The sequence below is a fragment of the Lytechinus pictus genome, chromosome 4 (genome assembly GCF_037042905.1).
Source record: "Lytechinus pictus isolate F3 Inbred chromosome 4, Lp3.0, whole genome shotgun sequence".
Classification (NCBI taxonomy): domain Eukaryota; kingdom Metazoa; phylum Echinodermata; class Echinoidea; order Temnopleuroida; family Toxopneustidae; genus Lytechinus; species Lytechinus pictus.
In genome coordinates, this window is record NC_087248.1 from 20486725 (window position 1) to 20508364 (window position 21640).

At 36.2% G+C, this 21640-nt stretch overlaps 1 protein-coding gene across 1 annotated transcript; it reads left to right on the forward strand.

The window, feature by feature from the left end:
• The first annotated feature begins 258 nt into the window (after positions 1–258).
• LOC129258862 (1-acyl-sn-glycerol-3-phosphate acyltransferase gamma-like) lies at positions 259–19397 on the forward strand. Its single transcript, XM_064098597.1, has 8 exons — positions 259–475; positions 2395–2564; positions 5063–5224; positions 9655–9808; positions 10344–10446; positions 12130–12208; positions 15697–15910; positions 17034–19397. The coding sequence occupies exons 1-8, from the start codon at positions 298–300 to the stop codon at positions 17174–17176; spliced, it is 1203 nt and encodes a 400-aa protein (XP_063954667.1). The 5' UTR covers positions 259–297; the 3' UTR covers positions 17177–19397.
• Positions 19398–21640: the final 2243 nt, after the last annotated feature.

Genomic DNA, 21640 nt, shown 5'->3' on the forward strand with positions numbered 1-21640 from the left:
TGTGCCTTGCAGAGCTCCATATCTGCATTGTTAGGCAAAGTCTGACCACAAGTAGTCTATATCAGGATCAAGGGAAAACATTTTAACTTCCTCTATAAAAGTAATATAACTTAAGGGATCACAGTCGTGCTGTGTCGTGGCTGCATTGACATAGCCACAGCAAAGGGCTTTCAATAGTCAATAGACTGAGCGAAAATACTTTGTCTTATTTCATAGTTTATAATAAAATGATTGACCTGGGCTAATTTTTTCCTTCACTTCTCACAGTGCTTTCCTCTGCCACCTGTACCTTCAAGAATGGGCCTAGTATCTTCCATCAAAAGTTCTGGTCTGGTCCACATCTGGTTCTTCTGTCTCTTTGTGATAAGTGCCCTCATTGTCACGACATGCCAATGCTTCACCCTGGTACTATGGCCGATCAGCAAGAGGTTATACAGGGAGGCCAATGGCCTCATCATTGCTTTGATGTGGCATGGTAAGGAACTCCAATGAAGAATTTGTCTTTGATTGATACATTCTCAAACAGAAAATTCACTTTAAGTTGAAAATTGAAGTATACTTGACAAAAAATAATTTCAGCAATACATGTACATGAACATTTATGTCACAAAATAAAGAACATTGATGAGAATACAAGTTATGAATTGTAGTAATAGGAATTTATATTTGGCTATTTATTTAGAAATAATCTATTCTGAGGTGCACCCTTATTATTATTATTATCCTGGCTGTAGCTCGAGCTGCCAGTTCCAGTGCTGTGTATTCAAGGAATTGATCGCACCAGGTACCCATTTGCCTCACCTGGGTTGAGTGCAGCACAATGGTAAATTTCCTGCTGGAGGAAAACACGCCATGGCTGGATTTCAAACATGACTCTGACTCTCTAATTGTAATGTAAGACCTAAATCAGAACCACTAGACCAAGATGCCTCTGATCCTAAGATCATATAGTGTGTTGCAAGAGACCTAGTTACAGCTGATTCCAAACCTATGTTTTAAGGCCACCACACACCTTGCAACTGGTCTGTGACCCGATTTTGGAATAAAACACAGTAGAATTGATGGTCTGTGACCCGATTTTGGAATAAAACACAGTAGAATTTATGCTAATATTGAGACATGTAACATCTTACTGTGGAATGTTCTAAATCAACCTGAGAATACCTGTGTATTCAATTCTGTGACTATGCTATCATGCTTTTTAGGATAAAAGCAAATTGAATATCAAGGCGTAATGACGTCATTGCAATTGTACAATTGGCTACAATTTGAAATTAATTTAACCTTCTTGAAAATAAAGGTTTGCAATCATCCAAAAATGTAATATTAGTATTCTTACATTTAAATTGAAACTCAAATAAAAAGAGACTTTTCATTCACATTTTTAGAAAATGACAAAATGCGATTGGTTCCAAATTCGGATGGTGGACCAGTCATAAGGTGTGCAGTGGCCTTGAGAGTGCTAAAGAATGTAATTGTATCCCCGAACAGAGTTCGGACGATACTATGGATTTGGCCTCGTTGCAACGCGTCCGCCACCGCAGAGATTTCCTTGTGAGCACTCTATCAGCTGCATTTCTTCTCCGATCATCTTCAAATGTGGCATGAAGGTTCATTATGGTATAGCGAAACCGCCTATTGATTTTGGTGTGGCCGGAGACATTGTTGCCATGGTAACAATAGTTTTTGTGGAAATAGCAGAGATGTCCTTGTGAGCGCTCTACCAGCTGCATTACTTCTCCGATCATCTTTAAATATAGCATGAAGGTCCATTATGGTAAAGCAAAGCCGCCTATTGATTTTAGTGTAGGCGGAGACATCGTTTCCATGGTAACAAGTTTTTGTGGAAATAGCAGAGATTATCTTGAGTGCTCTACTGGCTGCATTTCTTCTCCAATTATCTTCAAATTTGTCATGAAGGTCCATTATGGTAAAATAAAGCTGCCTAATGATTTTGGAGTGGGTGGAGAAATGGTTGCCATGGTAACGATATTTTTGTGAAAAATTTGGTAAAAACTTCTGCTTTTTTTCCAGTTTGTCATAACAGTTGGCACACAGAAGCATTATTAGAAGGTGAAGCGAAGATGCCTATCATTTTTGGTGGGGGATCTTATGGTTAGGTTTACAAAATATATCCAGATTACTCTATAATTGTATTCCCCAACAGTTGATACTGGACAATATGTTAGATTCTACAGAGTCATGCTGCTATGTCATATTGTCATTAAATTTGGTATCCACAGGCAAAATTTGGACAGGGTCTTTGTCGCCGTGACAACTGTATTTATTTGTCAAATTTCCGTGTGACCTCTATATATCGCAATGACGATACATGTACTCAGCTGCGCGACCCGCCGAGCATCTCTAGTTTCTGAATTATGTCTTTTTTATTAGAGCCGTTGTGGCTGATTGACTACTGGTCTGGATCTGAGGTCCATCTCTACATCAAAGATGAGGAACTGGACCTGATAGGAAAGGAGCACATAGTCCTGATCCTGAATCACAGACAAGACGTAGACTGGCTCGTCACCTGGCAAGTAGCAGAAAGGTGTAATGTCCTTAGGGTGAGTTCTTATTCCTTTGTTTTAACAAATCACAGAACTGTTCTTGAGATGAGATCCCACAGTTCAAAGTGGTGGCGAATGTTGTATTGTGACAGCAAGAAGAAGTGTTTTACTATCGAAATTATGTGGATCCATGTTTGATATTGTGTTCAAAATTCAAGCAATCATTCTCACCTTAGAGTCGTGATTTTCAAAGTAGACTGGCTTTTTACATGGCAGATATATGTTTAGAGGTATTGCATGTATGTGCTTTATATAGGGAGTTCTTATTCCTTTTGTTCACATTGTGTGTAAGTGACCCTTTTTCTCCTAAGAATCGTGATTTTACAAAAATGTTGGCAAAGTGCAAATACCATGGGAATTACCGAATAGTGGTCCATGGGTAAAACTGCAGTTCCATTGAGGTAATTTTTCACAGATATCCAAAGTACATGTAAATGCCTTTATAATCACAAACAAGAAATACTGAAAAGGTAGGTTTTGAAATGCAATTCTGCAGAACCAAGGTTGCTGAAAATAGTCTGAACACAATAGAGATCTCAGTCATTATGACTCCATCGCATTGCTCTGCTGTTGGTTTAGAATTACATTGCATTATTGCATACACCAAGTTGACTTTTCTTCCTGTGTTGAACTGTGCATTACTTTGGCTGTGACCTGTTTTGGTGTATAAAGGAGAGTGAGCATTGATAAAAATTTGCTCGAGCATTACCGTAGTAATTACGATTTGTGTTAATAATCTAATTTGTAATTCATATGTGATTCTAGATTCAGAAATCATTTGAACTCACTACAGATCTTTCATTTAATTATTCTTCAAGGAAATAGATGTTCTTGAATTAAAATAAACTCATTCATTTAGTTTCATTTCCTTCTTTTTTTTGGGTGAAAGTTACACTTTCTCTTTATGACCTCTGCAAAGGTTGGGATACATTTCTGTTACGACTGTTTCTGTATTGTTCACCTAATCCATAAGGAATTTCCTTGTATAAACTTTAATCCTCATTAGGTAGTCTCCAGTCATACTAGAATATTTTACCTTAAGCCAGTGAATGCAGGCATACCTATGGCAAGCTGTTTTTTTTTTAATCATCTATTTTTTGGTCAAGAATTGCCATGGATTATAATAAATGCAATTTTGTTGTATCTCAAGAAATCGGTTGGTATAATGAAATGGCTTGCCAAATGAATGTTGGTTTTCAAAAATATCCCGGTGTGAAGTTCCTTTGATTTCATGTCTCAAATATAATATAATATTCTATAAACGGCTGTAGACATACTATTGCCTTGGCTTTTACACCACTCCCCTGATCAGGTGCTCTAACATTCAAGATTTTTTTTCATATCTTGTACCTGTTTACTACTCCTGGGTAGAGGGTGGCAAATGTAGATAAACGCCTTGCCAAGGGACGCAATTGCTTTGAATCCTGGACCTTTTGGTTGAAAGTTCTGAGAATTATCAACTGAGCCTAAACATCTCTAAAAACAAGGTTCCAGGTTCGCATCCTAATACAGCACTCGCATCCTTTGGCAAGGCGTTTCTCTTCATATGCCCCTCTCCACCCAGGTGTAGTAATTGGGAACCCAATACAGTCTGACCTCTCTTATCCGGCCTCCCCTTATCCGTACGCACACTCGCCGATATTCTTTTTTTCAATTCAATCTAGTATGTGAGGAAATGAGATTTCAATCTAAACTCAATCCTATTCGCAAACTCACTTTGATTACATATATTTTCCAATATAGTCTACATACAACAACATTATTTTTCATGAAAATATCTCACCCAAATCACCGAAAGAACTTAGGCAGGATAATTTTCCAGTAAATCAGGGCGCAGCGCAAACATTTCATCACATTCTCTTTTTGTTTCCCAAGAAAAACAACACATGTCTCGCTAGCTAACACTAGGCCTTGATACGGACAGCGCCATCTATCATGTTTGACCTTACAATCAGTATAACAATGGCTGACATTGCGAAGCTGCGATACCCGCCGCGATGATCTATTGTAAAACTTTGTTTCATCGAGTCATTCTCTTACTTTTGAGGTATGCTCGATGTATACCTCAACCATTTTAGCAGGTAAATTATCAGTTTTGGCCATCGATCTATTTCATTTCCGTAAAGATACCGCCTATAATTTGCACTGACACTGCAGTGAATACTGTCTGTACGCACGCCCACTACAATAGATAACGTGTACATGTAGCTACTGCCGTGGGGGAGCTGAGGCAGCAGCTGCGTATATTGGGTCTCCCAGATCCAGATAAATCCCTTCGCCGGATTGGTGCTGGTCGCAACGTGTCCGGATAAGAGAGGTCGGACTGTACATGGAAGAAATTCCTTGAATGCTTGAGTGCCTGCTCAGAGTAGATGTGCTAAAGCTGGGGTAATAGTATGCAGCACTTTAATAGAATCATTGTAATTAGTGCTGTATAAATGTTGAATATTATTGTTGTTTTAAAAATTCTTTTCTCTCTCTCTGTCTTTTTATAGGGGGCAAAGAGTCTGATGAAGAATGAGCTGAAGTATGTGCCTTTCTTTGGTTGGTCTTTCTACCTCACTGAGCAGCTGTTCGTCAACAGAGATTACGCTAAAGATAAAACATCCCTGGTGAATCATTTTAAGAACATCACAACATTCCACTATCCATGTGTTGTAAGTATTCCAGTATGCCACATTTTAACGTTTTTATTTGTATGTATGATGGTGCAAAGCAGTACTAGTATCAAAATTGTATACTTTTTTTTTTATCCAATGCAACCCCCCACCCCCATCCCTGATAGCTAGCACAACGATTTGTATATGAGTAGCGGTGTATCAAAAAATAATCCAGGGTTGGGATATGATTAGTGGTTGATCTGGTGACAGATTCCATTTTTTTTGTGGCCGTACAGCCCCAAATTTAAGTTCAATATTTTCATTATGAACAGTGTAATAATTATACAAATCCTTGCCAATAATAACATATACATTTTTTCACCCTTATTTCACCTCAAAACCAGGGTGATAATATTGAAGTCCTTTAAAAGTGCATATAATGGGATATGTGCTATATACAGGAACTGTGTATCAATTAGGGTAGGAAATGACTTTTATTTTTTTTAGGGACTTCATATCTCATTATTTTGCTCTATGTGCAGGATTGACTCTAAAAAAGTGCTTTTAACATTGGTTTTGGCAGATATTTGGGCGACTTTTTAAATTTTTTAAAGGTTTTTTGTTTGTTTTTGTTTTATATTGGTCTTTGGGCCTGATGTTGCCATCATAAAATGATGAAAAGTGGCCCATGACTGCCACATGATAAACCATGATTAAATAAAGTGTCAATAGTAATAAGATTGAATGGGCAGTCAACCCAAACCAAATATAGCCAGGGGCCGAAGCCACTTGCTCCTGGGACTGAAACAGGGTTTCCCGCTTCACAGCCCGTATGGATGCAAGCCAGGGTTGTCATCTCCAAAGGGAGCCTCGTCAGCTAGGAGCCAAGCTAGACAAGCTACATGTACATGTAGTATTTAAACCTTCTAACCTCCCCAGGTTGCACTGAAGCATTCCATTTTGCAAATTTTAGGGGCAATTTTGGGCCGTCATGAGGGCAAAATTGCCCCTTCGCCCTCGTGCATTTCTTACTCTAGTCATCGTAAAAGTCTGCTCAAAGAGGTTACTGTTCACTAATTCTATTTGCGGAAGTAGATTCATGGGTTGGGTAAGTCCACTGGCTTGAATCATAAAAATTACAAGCTGTCCATGTAACGTATGTATGTAGGTATCAACTATTTTACTTCACATTGAAGATTAATTCAGATGTGGCTCTGATTTCATGTGTCAATACCAGGAAGGTTCTCCTACCATAGTAATTAATGTTTGATCTTGAAATCTTATCTGGATTTGTTGAAGTAGAAATCTTTTTTTTACCAATGTTACATGTACATGGGCATCACATTTTGGCAATAGATTGTCAGGTTTGAAGTTGCCACACATCATGATGTTTAATACTAGAAGTATTATTTTGCGGGACACCATTTCTTGCTGGAGTAATCTTTTTTTTTTTTTTACAACCAAATAATTTTAATATTTACTGTTTGCAGGAGAATATATATATATATATTTTTTAATGAGTTTTATTTGCAATTCACATTTTAACAAAAATATCTCAGAAACAGATACATGATTATTTTACATTCATATAGATAGACACCATGCTAGGTTAAAGTAGTATACAACAGATCTAATTCAAAACAACTAAAAATAGATTAATACCCTTTACTCTTTCATAGTAATTCTATTCCACTTTGCTGGAGTAATCATTTGAAGATATTTGCCTTGTTTAAAGTTTTTTTATATACATTTTTTTACATAGTTTTTTTAGTTCTGGTACATGTATGTCACAAAAATAGACCCAACTTGATATGCTTGCCAGTTGCCCAGGTACTTTACATGTACTTAATGATCAATACTGAAATGTGAAAATCATTTTCAGAGTATCAGTTACTTTAAAGAGGCTATCTTTAAAAGGAGGTCGGGTTGATGTTTTGAGGTATGTTGTGTAAATAGATTCAACAAGTATTACATGATCTGTGAAGTACTCGGCTGATCCGAGAAGAAATCATACGTTTTATAGAGCGTTGTGTCCAGAGCGTCAACCCTGGTGAGATAAATGGTTACCTGGCAGAAATAAATTCCTTGAAGTGCACGTGTGCTGTAAATAATTACGGCCGGTGGGAATTACATGTATATTCCTTGAAGGGATTAATTCCTTGAAGTCCACGTGTGCTGTAAATAATTACGGCCGGTGGAAATTACATGTATATTCCTTGAAGGGATTAATTCCTTGAAGTGCGTGTGTGCTGTAAATAATTACAGCCGGTGGGAATTACATGTATATTCCTTGAAGGGATTAATTCCTTGAAGTGCGTGTGTGCTGTAAATAATTACAGCCGGTGGGAATTACATGTATATTCCTTGAAGGGATTAATTCCTTGAAGTGCACGTGTGCTGTAAATAATTACGGCTGGTGGGAATTACATGTATATTCCTTGAAGGGATTAATTCCTTGAAGTGCGTGTGTGCTGTAAATACATGTAATTACAGCCGCCAAGACCCGGAGGAATAATATTCAAGTCATAATCATAATGTGATACACTGTAAAAGAACTTTATTATTATTATTATTATTATTATTATTATTGTGTCTAGAGATTGTTCTTCATCACAATTTATTTTACCAATTGCGTAGCACAAATTCAGAATGCTATCAATACAAGGATGAATGGAACTTTTGAACACAGTAGCCTGTATCCTTAACTCTGGTTTAATTCAAACTGTGGTCTAAAATTGTGGTTTGGCTATGGGAAGTCAATTTGACTAAAATCTCTCTATAACAATTTTATTTCATTTTATCAACTCATTTGACACACAAATCATTCACAACTGTCTGGAAATAATAAATGAAATAGTTTTCTCAACCATTGAGCATGAGTAAAGAGCACATTAACATCAGAAACATACTGTATGCAAAATTTTGATATTTATTTCAGCTTCCCATAATTCTAGCTCAGACTTTATTTTGATATGACCTTGGCCGATAAAGTTGAACTGGATGTAGAGTTCAGGCCAGTATATCGTGAGTACCTGTGGCTACAGTGCATCGTCTTTTAATAGGATACCATATCTACAGTGTAATAGGCTAAAAAATGATGCAATCGTACTTTGGTCGCCTATTATCTGAATTTATCTTCCTATTGCACTTCTGATAAAGATTTTTATTCTTACAAATCTGATTGGAATTCCTGTATCTTCTTCCTCTGTGGATATACATGTACAGCTAACTTGTATTGATTTGACCTATTTTTCTTGAATATTAAAGGTCAATTTCATGGTTTTATATCTGGTAATGCTCCTCAAGCTTTCATGTCATGAAATATGAATCCACTACAATCTGACCTATATTGAGGGGGGGGGGGGAGGGGGAGGTAGGTAAATATATTACATGTGCAATATTGACTTGGCTGGTGTGTGGATACACTAGATTTCCCAACCATTTTGAATTTTTGAGGAATGAATGTGATGTTTTTTTTTCCATTATGGGCCCCGTGTTACAAAGAGTTATGATTGATCCAATCAATCGTAACTCTATGGAAATCCATCAGTGTCATAATTTTTTCTACAGGAAATGTGCACAATGTCTTTTGTAAACAAAGAGAAGCACAGTGACTTTTCAAGACAACGATGAATGCATGAATATACATCATAGCTAGAAAATATTTTGAACAAGCATGCGTAATAGATGTTGATGTTGCTGGCCGTCCATAGTTGCGATTGATTGGATCAATCGCAACTATTTGTAAGACGGGGTCCTGATCTCTTATTTCAATATACTGTAGTTTTCCTATTTTTCTTTATGACTTTACTGGACAGTCTTAGGGGAAATACTGTTTTTTCCTGTTTTTGTTTTTTTCTGTAGCAAAATCATAACCATTTTCCAGTTACATGGGTTGTGAGTTTTTGGATAAATATTGACCAAGCTAAGATTTCATTGTACGAGTAGCAAGGGCAATATTTCTGATTTCATAGCATAATTATGTGTCTATTTGTCTATGCAGAGAGGGGGTAAGGGATACAGGTACATGCACAGGGTGCCACAATCATTGGGGCTGGGGACATAAAAAGATACAAGTGAAATTAGGCAGAAAAGACTTGTAAGTGTGAACAACATCCCCAAAACAACAATACTTATCTCCTCTTTCTTTTTACAAATTGCAAGATATTGTAGAATGTGACAGACTATTGCCCTTTGAGTTTGCAGATTGTCTACAAAGAAAATGTGTACTGGTATAGAAGAGGGCAATATGACAGAATATTGCCCTCCGCATAAGTGCGATATCTACAGAGAAGCCTTGGAAGGGGGCACTCTAGCAAATGTTACCCTCCCTGAGATTTTGGATTCAGAATAGCATGCAAAACAGCCAGTTATTTTGCAGCTGAAGTTACTTATTCCATAATATGATATTCAAACAAAGGAAACGTGCCTTATTTAGTTCCCATGCCACTCTAACTTATGCATCTGTTTTTCCCCCTTCCGTGTAGACATTAATCTTCTGTGAGGGAACCCGTTTCACAGAGGAGAAGTACAAGAAGAGCCAGGCGTTTGCCAAAGAAAAGGGACTCCCAGGCCTTAAACACCATCTCATGCCTAGAACAAAGGGCTTCAATCTATGTATGCAGACTTACAAAGGAAAAGGTGAGGTGAAGAAAGAAGTTGGACTCAATTTTATTCAATTCCATTAAATAATACTAATAATCAGTTCTTTTATAATATAGCTAAGCATGTCCCTATGCACTTATATGAGACAATAGAAACAAGTATAAACTAAGAAATGAAATCGGGGAGAAGTTTAAGAAGGTAAATAGACACCTTGTTTAGAGAAGTCTTGAACTTATCTAAGTCATGTATATTTTGCTTATAGTTGGGAAGGGCATTCCATAGAATGGAAGAAGTACAAATGAGTGCTCGCCATAGGTTTTGATAATAGCGAGAGGAACAGTAAACAATTGCATTGTGCTTAATCATAACGTACGAGTGGGCAAAATTCAAGTTATTTTTTGCTGTAAGGAAGTTTGTATAATTATAAATAAGGAAACTTTGAATGCTGAAATCATTTTGTTGATATCGGTATGAAACAGTAATTATTCTTAACCTTCCTGTTATTGATTTTAATATTCAAATTGCATAAACAAGTTTCTTATTATTACATTCTTTTCTGTACGCCTTTCAGTTTCACATATTGTTGACGCAACGATAGCTTATAAAGATGGTGCTCAATCCTCACTGTATGATCTTCTTTGCGGAAAGAAATTTGAATACCATGTATATGGCAGGTCAGTATGTCCTGTTTACTTATCATTGATGGGCTGTTGAAACCTGATGGCCTGTATTCTGTAGTCCAGAATTATGGAAAGCCAAAACTGTCAAAACTTTGTTTATACACTGTAGGCCTATTGGACGGTTGGAGGGTGTGTGTCTTGTGATGTTGACCCTGACAGCGATGGGCTATTTTTGGTCACATGAGTGACAGAAATTATGACAAAATCGTGACATTAATTACATGTAGTTATAATAAATCTGAATTTTTTTTAATAGAGATTTATGACTGATTATTGTGATTTTGAAAGCTTAATTTCATTTTGAAATTCACAGGAATTTCAAAATGAAATTAAACTGTCAAAATCATGTTTCTGTGTGAAGTCACACATGTGACCTTATTCTTTTGACTTCTGACCTTGAACCTACATATTGGAGACAGAGAAAAAATAGTTCCAAATGATAGCTCACTTTTATAACGTTTTAACTACTAAATCTCTCTAAAAAAAAAAAAATTATAAATAAAGTAAAGATTTGTCGTAATTTCGGTCACAAACGTAATCAAGAATGGCCCTGATGATGATGGTGATGATGATAACGGTGATAATGATCATGTGAAGATGATGATGACGACGACGATGATGGTGATGATGATGATGATGATGATGGTGGTTAAGATGACATGATGATTGATGATGATTATTATTTTTTTTTTCATATTTTCTAAACTTTTACTCTCTTTACTCCAGTTGTTTGCTATCCTTCTTTTATATATTTTGTTAACTTGTTGAATGTTCTTTCAATACTATTCTGTTTCATCCAAATTTATTCTGTTGCAATATGTATTGCTCTCTTCAGTATTTAAAAAAAAATGTATTTGATCATATTGGCTTCCAATGAAATTGTATTTATTGACTGATTAAACCACCTTGCAAACAATTCTAATGAATAAATTAATAAATCAATACATGTGTAATTGTTTCCTTGCTGAAAAACAGCCATCTGGCTGACTAATAACATTTAATATCATTGATAAATCAAACTCAAGTCTGGATCCAATAAAGCATATTCACACCTGAACAATCAGGAAAATACGGTCTCATAAATCATTAGACCTTGTTTCATGGCAGACATTTCATACAAAGTTATGCACGACTAAAAAAGTCGTGACGACTTTTAATACACATATATTGGTGATCCTTTTTTATGCTAAATGAGATCTACCCTAAAGATTGAGTGAACGTTCTGTATAGTTTTCCTCAAAGCTTGACAAATACTTGTAAATAGTAAGTGTTTGTTTAGAAATGTGAACAATTTTTTTTAAAAATAACAATAGTTTTTATCCACAGAGATCAGATTTCAATTTATGCTGATCGGACTACTCAGTCTACTCAATTTTTTAGAATCTGATCAACCCCAAGAAAGGGTTGTTAATTACTTTCAAACAGCTTTATGAAACATCTCCCAGATATTTTTGGTTTTCACTTCAAAATGAGCATGCTATTGATTAAATTTCTACTCTTAGCATACCTACCAGATTTCCAATGGCTGCTGCCTATGATGAATAACACACGCAGCACCTCCGAGGCAAATCTTGGTGGGGGGGGGGGGGGGCTTCAGGGGTGCTTCAACCCTGCTTCCCAGGGCCATGTCTTGCAAGTCCTGACCATCAAATATTTGTCTTTCTTTTGTTTTCACAGGGTTTTACCTCTTGATGAGGTACCTACCGATTCAGAAGAAGCAACTTCTGAATATTGCCATGAACTCTATAGGAAAAAGGTAAGAAAAAAGGGATTGAAAAATGGGGGGGGGGGGGGATTCAACAAATTACACAGCGGCAGATGGCGATTTGCCCCCAAATTTAAGAAATAATCGATGTACATGTATGAGGGGTTCCATGATATTTGCTCTGGTGGAAAATCTACACGTTAACCCAAACATACCACCTAATCCCCATAACTGAATAAACCCTAATCCTTATCTTTGCATTATTTTTAAACAAAAACTTTATTACATTACAATCCTAACTCTAACTCTATGCCCCCTGGGATATTAAGACCGGAGCAAATGCCATAAGGGCAATTCCACAGGTTGGTGGACATGAACTTAAAAATTCAAATTCAATATTTTCTTGAATTTTTTAATACTTTAAGTCCTTCATGCATGATAGTTTCAGGAACAAGAAATAAAAAGTTTATTTTCATATGTATACTTTGGAAAAAATGGTCAAAAGTTGTGTCTTCCATTCTGTACCAAAATACAAGAAAAATAGTGAAAAATGAAATATGCCTTATTACCATTTTGTTATTGCAACAACATACCAATTTATATATTTCTGAAGTTTAGAAGAGTCAAATTACCTAAAATACACAACAGCTTTTCAAGTAAATTTGTAGTACTCATTCAAAAATGAATATTGCAACCTGCTCAGGTGATGTAACGTGAGTAACCGAAAAAACTGACTTTGTTTTCTGAGAGAAAAATTCTTCACAGTTAATTGGTGGGATTTTAAATTCTCTTCCTTCAAACAATCTTTGACACAGTGATGACTATCAAAATCATTAAAAAGTACAATTTTTTATAAAAATGATGAAGAAAAACTGTAATGTGAGTAACCTTGTAACGTGAGTAACCATCATGTAATGTGAGTAACCAGGAAAAAATCATGCAGTGAGGTAATATTTTCAGTGGGATGTCAAGTTTTAAGTCTCATGGTGAGTTGTGAAGTTATTTTTGATTAATTAAAAGCAAAATGAGGGTACACCTCTTTGATGTGACTCTTTGTTCATCAAAATATCAGTGGTCATACAATCACACAAAAAATTGAATATTAGTAGAAGTATTCACAATGCGAGAGTGCATTAGTAAGACTTGGTTTTGATTAACCAAACTTTAAAGAGTGTTCGAACAACACATTGAATGTCCTTACCTGTAACCCTATCTAGGCTGGGGTATTTTGGGAGTTAATATGGCCCGGGGGGGGGGGGTGAGTGGGGCCTCCCAGGCCCCCCTTGAGATCTCGGCCATTGGCCGCACGATCACGCCGAAAATTTGCACGCAGGTTGTCTTGGACATAATCTACAATACTATACAGTAATTTATTTCATGCAAATTGGTATTAAGCAATTATGCTAATTTATGCATAATTAGTAAGCAAAATCATACTTTTCCCTCTTACTCCCTAATAAAGCTCCAATATTTCAATTTTTTTGTATAAAATCTCTTTTTGATGTTCCTAGCAATGAATTTTACACACATTATTGAATTTTTAATGACATTTGTGTTGTTAACCATACATGGACAAAATGTAACGTGAGTAACCGTAACGTGAGTAACCATATTATCTGCACCCCAAGTAAAAACCATGTGTTCTTTATTTTTTTAATTATGTACAAAGTTTGTCTCCCTAATATACTTCTTTGAAATGGATATAATCAACTTTCATAAAAGCCTTGTATGAGGAGACTTTTCACTTATGTCGACTTTTCATTTTATGCATGTCCAAATCATGTAACGTGAGTAACCGACACATTCCAAAGATTTGCCAGGAGCATAATAAAATTTCCAAAGTTTTGTTTTTATACAAAGGATAGTCAGACTGTGTACTTTGTTGTGATAAGGAGATGTTTAGTTCCTATCAATAATAATGGAGTAACAGCTCCAAGTATGAGTCAAGGTGTCTCCAAATGTAACGTGAGTAACCGTGGAATAGCCCATAAGAGCAAATGCCGTATCACCGTATGTGGATGTAAAAGAGTGCAGGGGTGGATTTCATAAGGAATTGCATGTACTGTAACTTAGATACTGTTGTAGCTTCCATGGAAACCTAGATTATGATTAGCTGGTAAGCCATGTTACCATGGTAATCGCCATTATTGCGAAGTAACAGCTATTGTAACTCTTTTATGAAACAGGCCCCAGGTATTAGAAATACAAACAGTCAAAAGACCTTCCAATCAAGAGATAATCATTACTTTTCTCTCACAGGATTTTAGAAATCCTAATCTTATATTCATTCTCAATGTTATGTTTTTGACTATGATTAGTACCTTCGCCTTTGTTTACTGTATACCGGTATGTAGCACCTCGAGTGATGATCAAACAGTATCCATTGGGAATACTTCTTATTTTATATTGAAGCCCATCTAAAGCTTTAATAGAGGGTCAGTATTGGGAATTATAATCAATTATCATCTAACTATCATCCAAACTTTATGTGTAGTAGTCTTGTCTGTTTTCTTACTAATAATGATAATAATGGCATATTTACCCAGGGTAGCCACTTCAGTTCCGAAAACTGTTCTCCCAGCGGGCCCTGCTATTATTATTACCCCGGCTTTAGCACGGCTACCTTGTTCGGGCGCTCAAGCATTCAAGGAATTTTTTCCTACCTGGTACCCATTCACTTCACCTGGGTCTAGTGCGGCACAATGTGGATAAATATCTTACCGAAGGAAATTATGCCATGGCTGGGATTCGAACCACGACCCTCTGTTTCAAAGTCAGAAGACTAATCCACTGGGCCACAATGCTCCACGTTACTGCTGACTCTCTGTGGAATTTTGAATAATAAAATCTCAGTTATCTAGCACTTTGAAGTGGGAAACAAAACAGAAAATCATGCGTTTATTTTATTTTGATTGGTCGCCCGATAAAGATATTATATTGATGTAAATTAGCAAAATTTATCTTGTAAAACACACTTTCATTTCATTTTCATGTATATGACAGGGCTCCACACTAACCTTTTTTTTCTTCTGGTCTAACCTGTTCATTAGATACCCAGCTTTTCCATTTTTTACTGGTTCGAGCTTAAAAGTTATTACTGGTACCAAAAAAATAAAGAAAAAAAAGACAGTTTATTTTGTTGTCTTTTATTGGTTTTATTGCCCCCCCCCCATCAAAAACCCCACACAAACAAACAGTACACGCACACACAATATAATTCATGAAAAGCCATTTCTTAGTTTTGGAGAGCCATTTTTTTAAGATGCCAGAGCTGTTTTTATAATTTACAAAAGGGGAGAAAGTATCATTTGTATCCGTTTGATACATTTTAACTGGTCATGTCGGACCAGTAAATCTGGCTTTTTCTGAAAAGTTACAGGCCCGACAGTAATTTTTACTGGTCTGGCACCATCGGACCAGTGTCAGTGTCGCATGCTGTATATGATCTAGTGATGAGTTAGAATAACCAGAGACGCATTTGGGGATTTACCAAAGGCAAAGTCAGGCCTTAAACTTCAATTTCACTTTGATCTCCACAGGACGAGACATTCCAGTACTTCTTGGACCACAACACATTTGAAGGGTACGATCCCGAGAGGGGGCACAAGTTTTTACCCCCCTCGCCCACTCCCAAGTACGTGATGATCTTTTGGTTCACGGTTTTAGGGATTCCGCTCATATACTATGCCTTTGTCACGCTTCTCTCCGGCTCAACTCTCCTCATCCTTCTGGTGGCTGGTGCTGTCTATGGAGGTAAGAATTCAGTGACCAGGGGGGGACGTTTCACAAAGATTGAAGTATTACTAGTCGCATTTAAATGCCAATGCATACATGATATGCAACACGCTATCTTATTGATCAATGCGCAGTAGTGCGCATCCTTTTGGCACGAGTGGTCTTGCCTTTTATAATGCACGCAACTAGGCATTTAAGTGCGACTCTAAGTCATGCTTAAATCTTTGTGAAACACACCCCCCCAGGTGTCTGTTGCAGAAAGGCCTGTAATCAACTCTAAAAATCTTTCGCAATTTGATTCTCAACCATTCAAATGCATGCGTTTGGGACGTGTACGTGATTTATTTCGTTGCATTTAAACGCAAGTCTTTCTGCAACAGTATTAAGTATTAAGTATTAAGCCCCTTTTACACCTTCAAGAATGCAACATGGATCACCACAGATTTCAATCTGTGGTGATCCGGGGTGCCAAATTGGTATCTTCCTAGCATTCCCGGGGTGAATACGGACTGAACTGGCTATTAAAATGGAAATGTAAGGAAAAGTGCGGTGTCTACAATTTTCCTGTCTCTTCTTTATTTTATTTTTTTAACTTTCTATTATCTGTCCATCTTATTTTGTGTTTTGGATTCTTTCCTTCTTTTTCCTCTCCCTTTTTGAATCATCTATTTCATTCTATCCCTTGATGACGAAATGAACATAACATTTTAATAAACAGAACATGTGTCAAGGTTCACACCTCATCCTTAGGCTAAAATCATAAAAAGAATCATTGGTATTTATACATTTTGGATATAAGGAAAAATTGAGGAATGTAGTTTAAAAAGTAAACAAAGGTATGTGGAACAAGGTGAATTTAATTCAAAAGAAGGATGAAACTAAAACTATATTGGTGATAGGTCAGTAGGGGTGGGGTTGATTAAATAGAAAGCATTATTTGGTAATTATACACTTGTTGGTGTATAGTTTGATAAAAATCTCTTCCTTGATTTTGAGTTGATAGTCTGGGCAGTATAGAGAATTTTGAAACAATGAGTGTTGGATTCTGATGGGCATTGGGGTGGCAATTGTGTTTCCAGATATGGGAATTCTTATCCTTCTCCATCTCATTGTTTCTCCATTCGTGATTTACATCCTGCAGTGTTCACCTACACCAAGTCCATCATCAACGTCACGTTAGCATCCAAAGGCTCTGCTTACGGTAGCACCAAGGCCAGCGGGATTCAAGGGGTTAAGAACGGCTCGGTGGACACCAGCAGTAGAGAGGAGAAGAAGGAGAATTAACACTTCAACTACCGCAAGACAACAACACCCGCAACAGTGTCGGCTATGGTAAAGTGCCGATTGGTCTACATCCGCTTCGTCTTCTTTCCGTTAGGTCTCATCCCATGCTTCATCTACAACCAGTCCTACCAACCGTTTGGTTTTGTTGCCATTGAGCACATCAATCATGTTTTGTAAATATTTTGTTAGGCTATACCCATTCCGTTTAATAACCACTTGGTCTAACATCGATTGGTCCTTATGATTAGATAACTGTTTATGAACTTCATTTTACAAAGTAAAATGAAAAGATGAAATTAGACCAATGAAATTAGACTAATGAAATTAGTCCAACTGGTCATTTTAATAGACTAAATGAGAATTAGACCATCTGTATTTTACCAATTGTAATGTAGACTGAATGTTGGTGAAATAAAATTGATTGTAGACCTGATGGCTTGTAGTCTCAAAAGAGGTTTCAATTGCACCATTGAACAAAACCATGGACTATGCTGGTTTCTGGTATTATCATGCTTCATGTAGGGGCGCCCTTTGCAATTTATGATTGGTTTTTTCATAGTGTACGTGATGAAATAAGTGTAATTTCTATACACTAATCTGCATGATCCATGGTTTTGGACCATGGTATGATTAAAACCTCTTTTGGGCCATTCTTGGTCACATGTGTGAACGAAATTATGACAAATCTTGACTTTGAGTAGTTATAAATCTAAAATTTTTATAGATTTATAACTAATTATGATGATTTTGAAAGCTTAATTTCATTTTGAAATTCGCAGAAATTAAACTTTCAAAATCATGCTTCTGCGTGAAGTCACACATGTGACCCACCTCTTTTGACCTCTGACCTTGAACCTGCATATTGGAGACACCAAAATGTATATTTCCAAATGATAGCTGGCTAAACGTGTTAATGGTCTATATCCTTTGAATTACTAAATCTCTGTAAGATTTTTTAGATTTATAACTAATCGAAGTCAAGATTTGTCATAATTTCGGTCACACACATGACCAAGAGTGGTCTGTATGAGAATAGGGGCCAATAGGTTTAGTCCATGTGGCATTAGACTGTCTGAGAACTAGACCAAGTGAATATAAGCACATTTTACACAGAAGTGGTGAGCGATCTAGCTTTTCCAGAAAATCCTTTTAAAACGGGACAAGAGTCACTCTGAAAAAAAAAGCGATACCATGCCACAAAATCAATACACTAGGCTCCAATTCACCAATCCACAAAATCAGTGCTACAACTCTTGATGAAAAACAGTAATATTCAATCCATCGAGTTTTGAGAGCGGAGTCTATCTGTAAAGACTGATTAAAGTGAAATTAATAGTGAAAATTGAAATAATTATTTGGTCACCTCTTGCTGTTTTCTCAGGTATGCAATATGCGTTGCCATAGCCAAAGGTATGGATACCTTATAGTAGAAGTATTTAGTCATTTGTCTACATCGGGAATAGGTACTTGCATGCAGTGTAAGTTGCAAAACGAATGGTTTAAGTTGAAAACTACGCTAAAATAGAGGAGACAATGATCGGATTTTGTACATATTTCTCATCCTGAATAAAAAGCTATTTTACTCATTAGAAACTCCAAATTGGCAATGTGATGAAAACATCAAAGTCACTGTTTTAAAATAAGCATGTAAATTGGCAACTTTTCATTAAAATTTGCCATTAACATCCGTTTTGAAGTTTGACTCATTAAATCCATATATTTTAGTTTATTTCAAAGTATGGAATGAATAGAAAATTAAAAAGTGTTGCCAATTTGGGGATCATAGGTCGCTTTCTCTTTACTTTAATACAAACTGAAAGCTGTACCTTTAAAGATTAATCCATATCTCCATATAAATTTTTATAGAAATAATGTCTTACCTTTATTCTCTTAGCAAGCAATGTCACTATTTGCAGGTCCTATCATGGTGGGATATAAGTAGATTAAACTGTATTGTTTTTAACTTCATTATCAAATCATGTTTTAATTTCTTTCTTTTACTAATATGAACTAATAAAGACTATGAAATATGTAAGCTAGCAAATCTATTTTAAATGTTAACGGAGGATACAGAACTTTATCAGATTTTTACAATTTCAAGAGGGCTATTGTGATAAGGTTTTACTTCCCTTTCAGTTTCTATTATATTTCATCTTAACATACTATATAACTCTAACGGTTGATATAATACTTCTTTTCACATTCAACACACTCTGGTCAGAACAACAACAAAAAAATGATCAAAAACACAAAAAGACTAGCCATAATGTTCAATCAACTATCAACTGTTTGAATGTTTTGGCACTATCAGTTCAAAGTGATAGCAAACTAATTTTTTTTAGAATGTAAGAAGAAAATTATGGATTTGTACATCTGTAACTGTTAACTGCTTTTAATAAGCATATGTAGTATGATTCCACATTCCTAGCCCTTAAATTTGATATTTTTAGGGCATTGCTACCGTTTCATTTGACACATTAGGCAACTATATTACAGCAAGAATGGGGGAAAAAATGAATATAGGCCAATGAAAGGGGCAATGGGGCCAGTCAACAGGGGTTCCACGGCCAAGTCCTTTGATGGCTTTTGATAATTAAAGGGAGATTATTGTCTGATTTCATTGGGAATTCGACACCATCCGGATATAAATCACACAGAGTAGAACCAATTTTATGACCAGCAGACGTTGGAAAAACGCTTTTGGAAATCGCCTTGTCGTAGATTAATCATCTCACTTTTTCCTGGCCTGACAGTAGCCCAAGGCTTATGGCGCAGTCGCATCTCCCCTACGGCGGCCGTACAGCGAGTCAAAAATCAGAAGTTTTAAAATTTTTTGTACTACTGTACCTATATTTTGAATAAAAATGAATAGAATGGCTGTTTTTGACTCACCGTACGGCCGCCGTAGGGGAAATGGGACTGAAGCATAAGAAAGCTTGGCCAATGTATTTTTCTGAGGTAAACTGGGTTTGCTTTCCCCCAAAGATGACTATGATAAAGGCATTTACAATCATGCTTTTCACTTAATCCGGGGTCAGAAAATAATTATCAAATCCCCCATGAAATCGTACGCCCATCTGACTTAAATATAAGCCCTGTTTTCTTATTTCCAAGGTCAAGTTTTCTATAAGATATGCAATAAAATTTTAACCAAAGTTCATGTATATATAATACAGTAAGTGATGATTGTGCGGTGAATTTGTTTGTATGATTTTTTTTAATAAATGCAATATACCTCTAAGTCTAAAGTGAGTAAAAAAATAATTAAAATGTACTGGTTGAGGGCCCAATAACAAATCTTAAATTTGATTTCTCTACAAGTTTCAACGACTGCGCAAGACAACCGAATAATCGTCTACTCTAAATTTGAATTTTGTTTTGAAATTGGGGGGAAAAGGTATTAATAAAATGTTTTATTTATGAGACTGTCTATCTTTCGAGTATGAGGGGAATCTCACTTGAGTTTTTTTTTTCTGTTACCCTTTCATAGCCAGGTTTGAGGAGGCTTTTGTATTGTAACTGTGGTCTTGGTGGTAAATGGGCTTGTAATTTTATAGTGCCATAAAAAAAATAGTTTGAAGTGTCAAGTGTGATATGAAGTGCCATTCTGTGAAGAAACTTTTATAAGCCAAGTCTACCCAAGTTTGAGTGGAATTGAACTAAGGAGTGAAATCGAGGAAGCAAATCTGTTAAGAGTGAAAAATAAGTTTGCATCTACATGAAGTTAATTCATATTGAATTAAATAATTATTTTGGAAAGTATACATGTATTTTTTAATGTTTTAGGGTAGGCCTACATGTGCCATTATCAGAAGAATGGAGAGTTCTATTTAAATGAATGAGTGATTTACTGAAGAAAAAAAATATTTGACCAAATTACCTTGCACCCTTTGTTAGGTATCTTGAAAGAAAAAGTCAAACAGTAAGTAAACATGGTTTTAATCTGAAATTATTATTTTGATATTTTGACATGAGCTTGTTGGGTTTTTTTTTAATGCAAGAAGTACTAACTTTTGAGTGCCACTGATGTAGACTTTAAAATAATTGCTCGTTTTTGTCTCACCTGCATAGCAGAGTGAGACTATAGGCGCCGCTTTTCCGACGGCGGCGGCGACGGCGGCGGCGGCGGCGGCGGCGGCGTCAACACCAAATCTTAACCTGAGGTTAAGTTTTTGAAATGACAGCATAACTTAGAAAGTATATGGACCTAGTTCATGAAACTTGGCCATAAGGTTAATCAAGTATTACTGAACATCCTGCCTGAGTTTCATGTCACATGACCAAGGTCAAAGGTCATTTAGGGTCAATGAACTTAGACCATGTTGGGGGAATCAACATCAAAATCTTAACCTAAGGTTAAGTTTTTGAAATGTCATCATAACTTAGAAAATATATGGACCTAGTTCATGAAACTTATACATAAGGTTAATCAAGTATCACTGAACATCCTGCATGAGTTTCACG